The sequence below is a fragment of the Haliotis rufescens genome, unplaced genomic scaffold, assembly GCF_023055435.1.
Source record: "Haliotis rufescens isolate VD_foot unplaced genomic scaffold, xgHalRufe1.0.p SCAF_14, whole genome shotgun sequence".
Taxonomy (NCBI): Eukaryota; Metazoa; Mollusca; class Gastropoda; order Lepetellida; family Haliotidae; genus Haliotis; species Haliotis rufescens.
Window position 1 is genome coordinate 35,615,034 of NW_025963824.1, and position 13,032 is coordinate 35,628,065.

Sequence of the window (13,032 nt, forward strand, 5' to 3'; positions counted from 1 at the left end):
ATTTACCTTTCGCTGATCATATTTCTAAACTTTTACTGTTTCTGAAACTGGTAAGCACAAACTACCAATAGAAACAGGTCGATGGAATTATATCACGAGAACAAAAGATATGAACATTGTGTGACTGCCAAGTAATGGGTGACGAGTTCCATTCTGTATTCAACTGTAATTCTTCTTTAACCTGGCGCACTGAATGAGTAAATGAATACTACACACACTGGCTAAACATAAGCAGATATCGTAAACTGTTCACAACTGGTAAAGTAGGTACTTTACCAAAAACTCTCAAAGGTCCTCAGACATTTGAATGCTATACTGTGACGTATGCTGCAATATATGTCATCAAGCTGTACATCTATTACTGTAGTTTTTGTTGTAGTACAACTCATAATACCACCGCTGGTTTTTGTCGAGTAATAAGAGAGAGAGAGAAAGAGAGAGAGAGAGAGAGAGAGAGAGAGAGAGAGAGAGAGAGAGAGAGAGAGAGGAGAGAGAGAGAGAGAGAGAGAGAGAGAGAATAAATAAAAATAAAAATAAAAATACAAATAAAATAAGTCCCTGGGAAAACACTTGTTTTTCGCGTAACACCAAAATCCACGAGTGCGCCTGCGCCGGACAAAGGCGGATTTTCGCCAGGGAGCAGCCGGCGAGGGTAACGCCGGCGAGGGAAACGCCGGCATGGGACACGCCGGCAAGGGGACACGCCGGCGAGGGACCACCCGATCCGGCTTGGGTCCAATCAGTCAGACGAGCGCCCGTCCTACAGCTAGGAACCTCGCCAAGTCGGCTTGTGTCAGCCTGAAAGCGAATGAGTTAAATTTTGACCGCACGTCGGCATTATAAGGAGAAAAGATGACTGTTTAGCTTAAATTCTTCAAAATAATATTTTAATACTGGTAAGACACCAGAAGAATGGTTGGATAAATTGAGTGTAATTAAGCCAATTTATAAGAAAGGTAAGCCTTTGTTACCAAACAACTACAAATCACTTCCATTAACACTTGCAAGATGCTTGGGTATTTCTTTTACTTTTCTTGTTGACAATATATTCACTACTTTCATTGAAGTAAATGGATATTATTTTATCTGAAGTGTGAACTGGTTTCAGAAAGAACTACTTTGCAACTCTGAGAGTGCTGGCGCCAGCCTTCAGGATGTCAACAACAACCACACCAAATCAGAATCAGTCGTTCGGCAAGCAGCTTTCATAGAGTAAGATGAAATGTGGATTGAGAGATCTGGCAGCTGTGTTTGGATGATCTTGTGTGAGAATTGACGATTTTGTCAAATGTACATCTATTCAGTAAATTAAAAGTGTCCAAGTTTTTCCAATAGTTAGTGTTGTCTTTTTGAACAGGGTGATATATACTATTTACTTTTCATTGATCATATTTCTAAACTTTTACTGTTTCTGAAACTGGTAAGCACAAACTACCAATAGAAACAGGTCGATGGGAATTATATCACGAGAACAAAAGATATGAACATTGTGTGAATGCCAAGTAATGGGTGACGAGTCCCATTCTATATTCAACTGTAATTCTTCTTTAACCTGGCGCACTGAATGAGTTAATGAATACTACACACACTGGCTAAACATAAGCAAATATCGTAAACTGTTCACAACTGGTAAAGTAGGTACTTTAAAACATACTTTAAAACAAACTCTCAAAGGTCCACAGACATTTGAATGCTATACTGTGACGTATGCTACAATATATGTCATCAAGCCACAGAGAGAGAGAGAGAGAGAGAGAGAGAGAGAGAGAGAGAGAGAGAGAGAGAGAGAGAAATAAAAATAAAAATAAGAAAGGTCCCTAGGAAAACATTTGCTTTTCGCGTAGCCCCAAAATCCACGAGTGCGACTGCGCCGGACAAAGACGGATTTTCGCCCGGGAGCAGCCGGCGAGGGACACGCTGGCGAGGGTCACGCCGGCGAGGGTCACGCCGGCGAGGGACCACCCGACCCGGCTTGGGTCCAATCACTCAATCGAGCGCCCGTCCGACAGCTAGGAACCTCGCCAAGTCGGCTTGTGTCAACCTGAAAGGGAATGAGTTAAAATTTGACGGTACGTCGGCATTATAAGGCGAAAAGATGACTGTTTAGCTTAAATTCTTCAAAATAATATTTCATACTGGTAAGACACCAGAAGAATGGTTGGTTAAATGGAAAGTAATTAAGCCAATTTATAAGAAAGGTAAGCCTTTGTTACCAAACAACTACAAACCACTTCCATTAACACTTGCAAGATGCTTGGGTATATAGAGGTTATCACGCGTGTGTGTTTGGGGATGGTAAATATCCTGCATTAGGAATAAACATTGTATTTCGCGAGCCTTGGCAATTGTTTTTAATTGCCTTTCGCGGCAATCCATCGGTCTGTCCGCTAGAGTAACTGCCCTTTGTCAAAGGGAAGCTACTCTAACCCTAGTCTATGAGACGTCACGGCCACGGTCAGACCTTGTTGACAGTCGGTCTGTCCTGTCATAATGTAAGAAGTGTAGTCAGATGTACACACAGGGACAAAACGAAACAAGGTAATAATTCAAACATATTTCGGCCAAATCCAACTATTTTAATTTGTGGAGAAGGTTTCAAGCCGCAGAGGTCTACAAGCACAGATATGGCTACTGATCCCGCTTGGCTAGGCCTCGTGCCCTCGCAAAATTGTTTCGAAATTTATATCTCCAAACTTGCCAAAACTTATAAAATGCCTTAGTTACGTCACAGTTAGACACTGATTTTCAGTATTTTAGACTGTTCTTTTAAAAATGATAGCAATTATCCCTCTAGTTTATCCAGATTCCCGATGGTTAATTCTGACTCGATCGCCGAATGACGAGGGCGACGCCATGTTTGTTAATAAACAGTAAAAGTAGTCCCTACTTGACCTTTGATATTTGCATCTCTATCCGCATATGACCCCAACGGATATCGTTTTTATCCGTTGGCTTTATCCTGTCGAGAAACCTACCCATTATATGATATTTTTTTTTACTTTTCTTGTTGACAATATATTCACTACTTTCATTGAAGTAAATGGATATTATTTTATCTGAAGTCTGAACTGGTTTCACAAAGAACTACTTTGCAACTCTGAGAGTGCTGGCGCCAGCCTTCAGGATGTCAACAACAACCACACCAAATCAGAATCAGTCGTTCGGCAAGCAGCTTTCATAGAGTAAGATGAAATGTGGATTGAGAGATCTGGCAGCTGTGTTTGGATGATCTTGTGTGAGAATTGACGATTCTGTCAAATGTACATCTATTGAGTAAATTAAAAGTGTCCAAGTTTTTCCAATAGTTAGTGTTGTCTTTTTGAACAGGATGATATATACTATTTACCTTTCACTGATCATATTTCTAAACTGTTACTGTTTCTGAAACTGGTAAGCACAAACTACCAATAGAAACAGGTCGATGGGAATTATATCACGAGAACAAAAGATATGAACATTGTGTGACTGCCAAGTAATGGGTAAACTGTTCACAACTGGTAAAGTAGGTACTTTTCAAAAAAACTCTCAAAGGTCCTCAGACATTTGAATGCTATACTGTGACGTATGCTACAATATATGTCATCAAGCTGTACATCTATTACTGTAGTTTTTGTTCTTGTACAACTCATGTACCACCGCTGGTTGTTGTCGATTAATGAGAGAGAGAGAGAGAGAGAGAGAGAGAGAGGGGGGGGGGGGGGGGGGGAGAGAGAGAGAAATAAAAATAAAATAGGTCCATGGGAAAACATTTGCTTTTCGCGTAACACCAAAATCCACGAGTGCGCCTGCGCCGGACAAAGGAAACGCCGGCCGGCGAGGGATACGCCGGCGAAGGACCACCCGATCCGGCTTTGGTCCAATCAGTCAGACGAGCGCCCGTCCTACAGCTAGGAACCTCGCCAAGTCAGCTTGTGTCAGCCTGAAAGCGAATGAGTTAAAATTTGACCGCACGTCGGCATTATAAGGCGAAAAGATGACTGTTTAGCTTAAATTCTTCAAAATAATATTTCATACCGGTAAGACACCAGAAGAATGGTTGGATAAATTGAGTGTAATTAAGCCAATTTATAAGAAAGGTAAGCCTTTGTTACCAAACAACTACAAATCACTTCCATTAACACTTGCAAGATGCTTGGGTATTTTTTTTTACTTTTCTTGTTGACAATATATTCACTACTTTTTATTGAAGTAAATGGATATTATTTTATCTGGAGTCTGAACTGGTTTCAGAAAAAAATACTTTGCAACTCCGACGAGTTCCATTATGTATTCAACTGTAATTCCTCTTTAACCTTATATATCAATATGTATAAGTTACATACAGTGTCAAAAGTATGACGTGCTATCAAGAAATACACATATGGACAATTTATTTGGTTGTCAGATTTTATCTTGGAATGACTATGAAGGAAAGTACACGTACATATCAAGGAACGAACCGTTAAATTTAAAAAAAAACAATTGCACCTAATAAAGTCGATATATTTAAACTAATATAATAAATGCAAATATGAAATTTTGGACCTCGACAGACACATGTTGTCGTTCTACAGAGGCATTGAAAACTGTCATGTCAATGACATATCGTTTGTTATTAAAAGGGCTGAGTGTAACACCTCCGTGCACTTAGAACGACAGGCCGTGGTGTTGGCAAGGAATGGTTTGTTTATTAACACAGTGGAACTACAGAACCAGGCGATCAGTAGTTACAGAGTCGAACATAGGAAGACGACGAAGTCACGTTGGCACTTGGGCAGCTGAGAGCTGGACTGGCTGACCAGTGATCGTCTCTCGTTGTCCCTGGTTTTCCAGTCTACTACTGTGACTGCGCTCCTCCGATGGTTTGCTGGTTCTCTCTTGTTAGCATTGTATTTTGAAACGAAGGGATGTTGTTTATCATAAATGTGGGTATATAATAATTGGTCAAATAGGTACGCATGTTGCTGCATGCATTCACGGGTTGGTTGAAGAAGAGAGTGGCCTTTCTCAGGTGGACAGCTGCCAGATCAAAACTAAAGATTTGAAATTGCTTATAAGTGTGTTTGGCACCTAGTTTTCTAGACCGCTTAGGTGAATTTAGCAGGTCCACATTTACATGTTGTCGCATATTCATCCAAGAACGACCAAAGCAAGAGTTACTGAAAAGTGTAAAAAATGCTTATCTACTTCAATTGTTTGCATACTTTCTCCTTTTAGTGTTGTTCTCTGTGCATAACTTTAACTAAGGAGACTGTTTAAACTGAAAAGCCTCATGCATTTTAGTCAGTGTCCTTCCTTGTTTCAAGAGGAATTTTAAATTCCTGTAACGCAACACATTCTTGGATCTTTAAAAGATTTGGAACCAGTTTTTAGACAAGTTGACGCTCAATGCATATTTTCGCTTTCGATTGCTTTGAAAAAAGGGAATAACATACAATCCGTACTGACCTTTTTTTCTGGAGCAAGAGGGTAGTCATTTTGAGTTTAGGGATATTCCATGTCCACTTCTTATGTGTAGCCCGTATCAGCAGTATCTGTAATGTTCACAACATCTAAAGTGTCAAGCTGATCGGGACTGACACATTGAAAGTCACGTTCATGTAGTGACTGAGACATAGCCTACCCATATATAATGTGATCGTCCCAATACATCAAGTAGATCATTCCTTCGATCCTTAAGGTTATAATGCTTCTAAATGAGGGTTGTGGCTTTGGCATGTTTCTTTGAAATTATACTTATTGCCACCTCGTAATCAGCCTCAATCATTAAACTCATTGCCAGATCTGACAATGATTTGAGTTCAACATTTTCAAGGTAAAGATCTCAGACTACGCACAGAGAAGGAGGCAGGCACAGGCAGTCCTGGGTTGAGATTTGTTCGACCACCACATTAAACAAATTCGTCGATTCGGAGACAACGCTACAAATACTTCTTCGCTGAACTGAATAGACCAAGTGTTTGGAGGTGGTCCAAGAAACTTGGACTTGAGGAAACGGATATTAAACGTAGGAGGAGATGGAAGGATGGTGTGAACAAAACGGGAAGTGATTACAAATTTTGTTTCAAAACTTATTACATCAAACCAAATCCACACTCAATTTTGTGTACGAAAATTATATGGAATAAAATAAAAAAATTAATTAAAATTGTCTTGGATTTTTTGTTGATCAAAAGTACAATATATCATATAGAAAGACCTCATATCGTTCAAAGCATCTTGTTTTCATTACACATTTATCAGTTGGTTATGTGGATTGTCACGTGACATATTCATATATTGTTGTCAAGGTAAGAAATGGTGTAAACTCTAGTGTTTCAAATTAAGCCTTTTCCAAAACACCAGTTGAAAAATCTGTCTGATAATTGAAGTTTTACAAATATCATCTGATTATTGTGTGTTATAATAAGTGTTGAAAGGGAAGTGACCAAAACTAAATCTTATGATTAATATACATGTAAATAACGCTATTTTCGAATGTATGTATCGTTACTGTCATATTTACCGAAACTGTTGTTGTGCTTCATTCATAAATATATACCCCTCAATACAAATATACCACAAATACATTGAATGTGTCGAACTTGCTGCGCAACCCTTAATGAGATCGGCCTGCTGTGTTTGATCAGACGCTCAAACACGACGGATACGATGTTTTTATGATAAAACGACAGAAACGTTATTGACTTTACATCTGGTTATGGAGCCATTTGTAGAATCCAGGGTTTATCATACAAGTTTATACAAAGTTTGATGGTCTTTGGTAATCTTGTTTACTTACCGTTATCAAAAAGCTTTTTTCGACACTCGGTTGTGTTTACATTGTCTGTCACTGATCGAAACTCAAACACCGCCACCTTACGTTGTATTTACAGTCAGACTGGGTCTAAAAACATGGATCCTTTTAGATGATGTCAAAATCAATGTACATGTTGCATACCGCTACAATGGCTCTTCCGTGACGACATATTCAGTGTATTCATAATCCTCTTCAATTTTCTCGGAGGATGCGAATGCAACTTGTTTAGGAAAGTATTCAGTGTCGTGTTTTGTTTTGAATTTTAAATGTACATGTGTTTTTGAAATTGGTTTTGAAACAGTACGGAACAGTTTCCTTAAAATACTTTTTTCAGTCAGTGAGTGTGTGGCTGCGAGCAGTATTTCTGTTATGACACGGCGTGTACCTCTTGTGTGTGTGTGTGGGGGGGGGGGGGGACCCAAAGCAAGGGTATGAAGCTGGCAGACTTATAAACATAATGAGGCAATACTGGGATTCGAACCCAGGAACGTAGGTTACTGGCACGCCTATGGAACTAATAGTTTTAGGAAGGAATGGAATGCAGATGGTTACAACATACACCTCTGTGGTGGATAGTAATGGAAATCATACTCCATAGCAACATCAAGATTGTTGCTTCCAATATCCAAAGGCAGGAATATACAATACGAAGCACATAAACTGAACACCCGCATCATATTTTTATTTTATATTTGATAGGTACACAAGAAAGAAAACGAGCACAGGAGTCGTCCACGGTAGCGGTTCTTCCCATCTAATTGTCCACCTGAGGTACAAAAGAAATAGAATCGTGTCAGTGGCTGGAGTTACCGGTAGGCAGGAGATCGGATTGTCGGTGATTCATTTATTTAATTGTCACTGCTACTTTGCCTTGAATAGGTTTCGGCTGATATTCGATACTGATAATACGTAACTGAGAACAGCTGTTTGTCACGGCCTATATGCACGTTACAATGAAAATTAGGAAGATACTAAACAATGATTTCGAGTGAGCAAAAACTAGTAAATTGTTGTTTGCGTCGTATACTCGAGACTGGGTTTTCACTGGTGTTGACGTTTCATAACTTGTCAAAATCCGATATATGATGAATCGTTAGCGTCACTAAGTTTCGTCTTTTGTTTACAGGAACATGTTTTTACTTTTCAAGATTCAACTTTTCTAAGTAAACCTTATTCGTGTACAATGTGAGTGAGTTTGGTTTAACGTCAACATCAATTTGGGCTACACAATGTGTTATAGGTGTATTGTGACAAGATCAGCTAAATACCCTCTATTTCTCTTAAAGGTCGCCATCGAGCAACATCCACCGTATAACCTATGACGTGATCTAAATAGTCACCAGAGTGATATCTACAGAATAGGATGTACGTATAACACCTCTCTGTAGACCAACCAGAAATAGTACGTAAGTGTGAACCTCGTCTTTGGATGAAGCAGCGCGTGGATTGAACGCTCGTTGGCGATCTTTAAGTTACCATCACAATGCCAATGGGTACCTGTATTTCCAAGGTTTGGTGACCATAGTTCGTTTCGAATGAAATCTCAATGCCCCTTAGGAAACGTCCACTTGTGGCAGAGAACACAATTAAATTACTGGAAAAAGAACAACATATATTAACAAAACAAATTCAAATAGTGTGAGTGAATAAACAAATATTTAAGGGCGGGCATGTTTGATCTTGGAGGACAGTCTGAGCCATTGACGACCGCCTCCGTGGTTTAGTGTTAGAGCACTAAGTGCGACATTAAACCCGTTTCCGCCTCACCTGACCTGAGCCATTGACAACATATTGGACCAGGAAGGTAAGTGATGTAACTCGTGATGACTTATACGATGTGGCCACACGATGGAACAGATTTACAAAGATAGACGCACTTATCGAAGTTGTATGCCACATGCAATATGATTTGTAACAATATTGAACACATACTGTACCGCTATGCCCAAAGGCCAGAGTCGGGGTACCTAGCGGTTAAAGCATGTGCTCGTCACACTGAAGGCTGGGATAGATTACCTACATGCGTGCAATGTGTGAAACCCATTTCTGGAATCGCCGCCTTGATATTGCTGGAGTACTGCTAAAAGCGTCATAAAAATGTACGTACTAAATTTGTCTAAAGGAAAGTTGTGCATAGTGATCAAAGACTGATCATACAAAGGACTGATAAACGCGAAAACAACCCGGCAAACTAAAACACTACATTAATGCTCGTATTCAAGCATTATATAAGGACCCTATAGTAATACCCAATACGAGCATCGACCATTTCAGACTGAGTTAGACACATAATATTCAGAAGAAAAAGGGTTTGAAAACAGGTTTTCACAACCTCTCCAAAATACCTGCATGGTTAGGGTTATATAACACAGTTGAGACAAGTACACAAGACACAGTACACAAAAACGAGAAAAGCAGAAAGGAACTTGGGCTTACATTGACTTATATTAATTTTATCTGTTAATGCGGTTGCTTTTTTATTGTGTGCGTTGGGGGTGTGGGTGAGGGTGGGGGTGAGGGTGAGGGTGGGGGTGGGGGTGGAGGTGTGGGTGAGGGTGGGGGTGGGTGAGGGTGGAGGCGAGAGTGTGGTGAAGCTGGGGCCTTGCTGGAATCATTTTTGCAGACAGTCTTGTTAAATTGAAACATACATTCTTCAAATACTTACTTGGCACCAATATTGTATAGATGTGTGTGTCCCCCGCAACCATTTCATGGCACACTCTTTCACGAAGATCACCCGTTTTATCGACTGGTATTTTGAAGCCTTTCACGGCCGCTCCATCCAGTGAGTACTTGGTCACCGAGGATTGGTCACACACGTACACGTAGGAATATGAACCTGAAACATGCAGCTGGGATGAGAGGAGGCGTTTGTTTGTTTGTTGGTTAACGTCGCACTCGGCAATATCCAACTTTATGACGGCGATCATAAAATACTCGAGTCTGCACCAGACAATCCAGTGATCCCATCCCATGGATATTCACGAAGCTGCGAATACTCTCAAAACAACATTGCGTTGTGTGATAACAAAATATATAATTATTCTAGGTATTCTGAATATCCTCAAATGTTTATCGTTAATTCCTGCTGCATGACTTCCGCCTGTATATAATCGACCCCAGACCAGACAATGATATGATATGATCAGCGACCTACACCGTCGGGGTACGTTCGCGTCATTAACAAAGTCACTAACTACTTGTTCCATTAAGTTGCCTCTTACACTGCTACGGCCCCTTCCATCCCGGGCTCCCTACAAGTATTTCTGGGGTAAGGATTCTTACTCAGGTTTTTAGGGAAATCAGCTGTGCTCGTGGGAGACCTGATTCAAGTCTTTATATGTTCTTATACCATATGTCCCTCCTCATTTCCTAAATAGGACCCAGGCATCATTATGTCATCATTCTCTGAATGTTTATCTGCGTTGTCAAGCTACATCCTTGGGAAACAACACACTAGAAAACTCGTCTCTCAAAAGTAACGTCGTTATATGTAAGACGTCGTCATTTTGTGAGCGCAATTCGAATCTAATAAACTGACGTCATGATAGAACAATGCTTTATCGTGAATTAAACTACACTTCGTTCTTCATCGTACTCTTATATTTTGGAGTATGCTTCAGTTGACGTGGATGTAGAAGTGACAAATGAACGCTCCTTGTATTGGTGTCACCCACCACAAAGTTCTTTATTCACCTCCGTCAAGTCAGTTTGGAGGTCGATAGTGTTTTCCGAGTTTTTAGCCACGGTGTATGTTGATGAATATCTCAAAGAAATGCTACTTCCATGGTGGGCACTGAGCCGAGAGGTTTATTATCCCTGCAGTGTTTTATTGTACAATAAACAACGACCACGAGTCGTTTGGCTCTTATAGGAAATATTAACATTATGTACAGCCTCTTTAAGGATGTTGATAAAATGTACAAGCTTTTATGATATTTACCCAAATTATAATTATGATGACTCCTAGAATAGCATCCGACTTCGGAAATGTCTAAACAGTCCACATTACGAACAGGTGGGTAAAGTTTGTTTTTTCCCTCATATTCTCACAATACTCACCTTCTTGGTTCACGAACGCACAATCAAGTGGATTGTTTAAGGTGAAGAACGTTTTCCTATCGTTTCCATGAAAAGACATCCTTAGGATTGCATGTGACGCATCGGCATATTGACAGTAGACATACAAGACCCTGAAACAAAGAGATTATACTGATACGTTTCCACCAACGCCGCCCATCCTACGAGTGTGCGCTTCTCTCTTCTCTATGCTCCGTCTCAGAGACGGTGCCTGGCTGGGGTGTGTGGGTGGATGTTTGTGGTGGGTGGGGTTTGGGATATATGTTGTAGAAGAAGACAAACAGTCGTTTGAGTAAAATATGTACAACTTAAATCCTTCTATTTGAGAAACAGTCACTGTACCTTACCATTTCCAATATTCTTACAAGAAAAAACACTCCACACATTTCACTCGCTATCAACCTGTGAAAACCCGGGTTGGAGTTGCTTGTAAGAGGCGACTAACGGGACTTGGTCATGCTTTCCACGGTTTTTCAAGTTGAAGTGATGTATCATATGTTACCATGAATACACAATGCCATTTAGAAAGTTTCGGCTGAGTGGGTTAGATCGCTGACTTTGTGTGCTGGCGATTAGGTGCCTCACCCTGGCAGGTGTGGGTTCGAATCCCGGACGGGACTCAACCCCCAAAAAGTACTAGAATCTGTACTTTACTAAGAAAGTGTTATCCCAAGTATAACATTAGTTACATATGTTACCATGTTTGATGAACACTTGACGTGCCTTTGCATGTATTTGTCATATAAATCATACGATGGAATCTTTGTTTTGTTTTTATATGTCTTAAGATACTGGAAAAGAATTTGTCAATTTTAGTTATTCAGCAGATAGGGTGAACTTGTCTTGAACAGTTGTTTTATTTTGTGACTTCTCACAAGTCCAATTGTCCCTATCATGCAGTCAGCCAACAATACAAGTAAAAGTGTACCTACATCCAGTACGTCGCGTGCTCTGTCAATTTGTGTACTTAACGGCAGCTATAAAATAATCTACTGTGGAACAGAGAGTGAAGCTGTGTTGTGATTGACATGTTCCAGGACTAGGATGAAAAGGTTGTCATCCTCCAAGAACGTCAGTGTTCACATATCCATTACTGAACTACATGACTCTAAAGCAAATACACGGCAAATGAGTACCGCGGCACTTCCCCTTCTCACAGGACGGATTATTACCCACAAGCAAGAACACTATGTCAAGATTGCCATGGTTTTGATTTCAGTTTTGTAACCTGGTTGAGTCGAGACTTTAAAACTGACCTCCATTAGAATGAACATATTTTCTACAGAAGCAGAATCACTGCACTTGTACACAGTTATAAAAAAATGAAATATTTTGTTTTTAATTCAAACAACATTAGTAAAAGTGCTGAACTTGTCTATCACGTGATTGTCTGCTTTGTCTGTGAGGTGTCAGGCAACACATACATGGCATGCACATTGTGTACGTGGCTGGTGTTTGTTTGTTGTTTGTTTGTTTGCTTGTGTGCTGTTTTTACGCCGCACTCAGCACTATTCCAGCTATATGTCGGCGGTCTGTAAATAATCGTGTCTAGACCAGACAATCCAGTGATTGACATTATGAGCATCGAGCCACACAATTTGGATACGATGACATGCATCAATCAAGCCAGCGAGCCTGACCACCCGATCCCGTTAGTCGCTTCTTACGACAATCATGCCAGGCACAATGGAATCATCTGATTATGGAGAATGGATAATCTCTGGCGTTGACGTTTAATATCTATATTACCTTTGTGTGCGATGTAGACCTATTCGCTTCTCATCACATCCGTCCTTGTCCAGGAAGAGACGTTGTGATGACGTGCAATTGGTTATGTTGCACCAGTACACATCGTCCTCTGTCGATGCAAAGAACATCTGGTCTCTGTGTAGAAACGCCCCTACTTCACCTGTATGTACCACAATGTTAGTCGAGTCAGTGAGACTTGATTTTAGTCAAATGGAGCATTGTGTCCATGCGGTTGCAGCATTTAAATTACTAGCTATCAAACCATCCTGCAATGTGAGTAACAATTAGGGTTAATAGTGTGTGGAGTGAAATGTCCTACACCCGCATAGTGACACACATGCAACGAGTGTATCTGTACTCTGATTACAGAAGAACTTCGAGTTCGAAATTCCTGCGTGCAACAAAAATAGTCCCTGACTGGAGTT

At 40.4% G+C, this 13,032-nt stretch overlaps 1 protein-coding gene across 1 annotated transcript; it reads right to left on the reverse strand.

The window, feature by feature from the left end:
* Window positions 1–7,477: 7,477 nt before the first annotated feature.
* On the reverse strand, window positions 7,478–12,751 carry LOC124118869. Its single transcript, XM_046481162.2, has 5 exons — window positions 12,608–12,751; window positions 10,841–10,971; window positions 9,444–9,617; window positions 8,276–8,372; window positions 7,478–7,544 (listed from the first exon to the last, which is right to left on the reverse strand). Exons 1-4 carry the CDS (start codon window positions 12,733–12,735, stop codon window positions 8,365–8,367), a joined length of 441 nt encoding a protein of 146 aa, XP_046337118.2. The 5' UTR covers window positions 12,736–12,751; the 3' UTR covers window positions 7,478–7,544; window positions 8,276–8,364.
* Window positions 12,752–13,032: the final 281 nt, after the last annotated feature.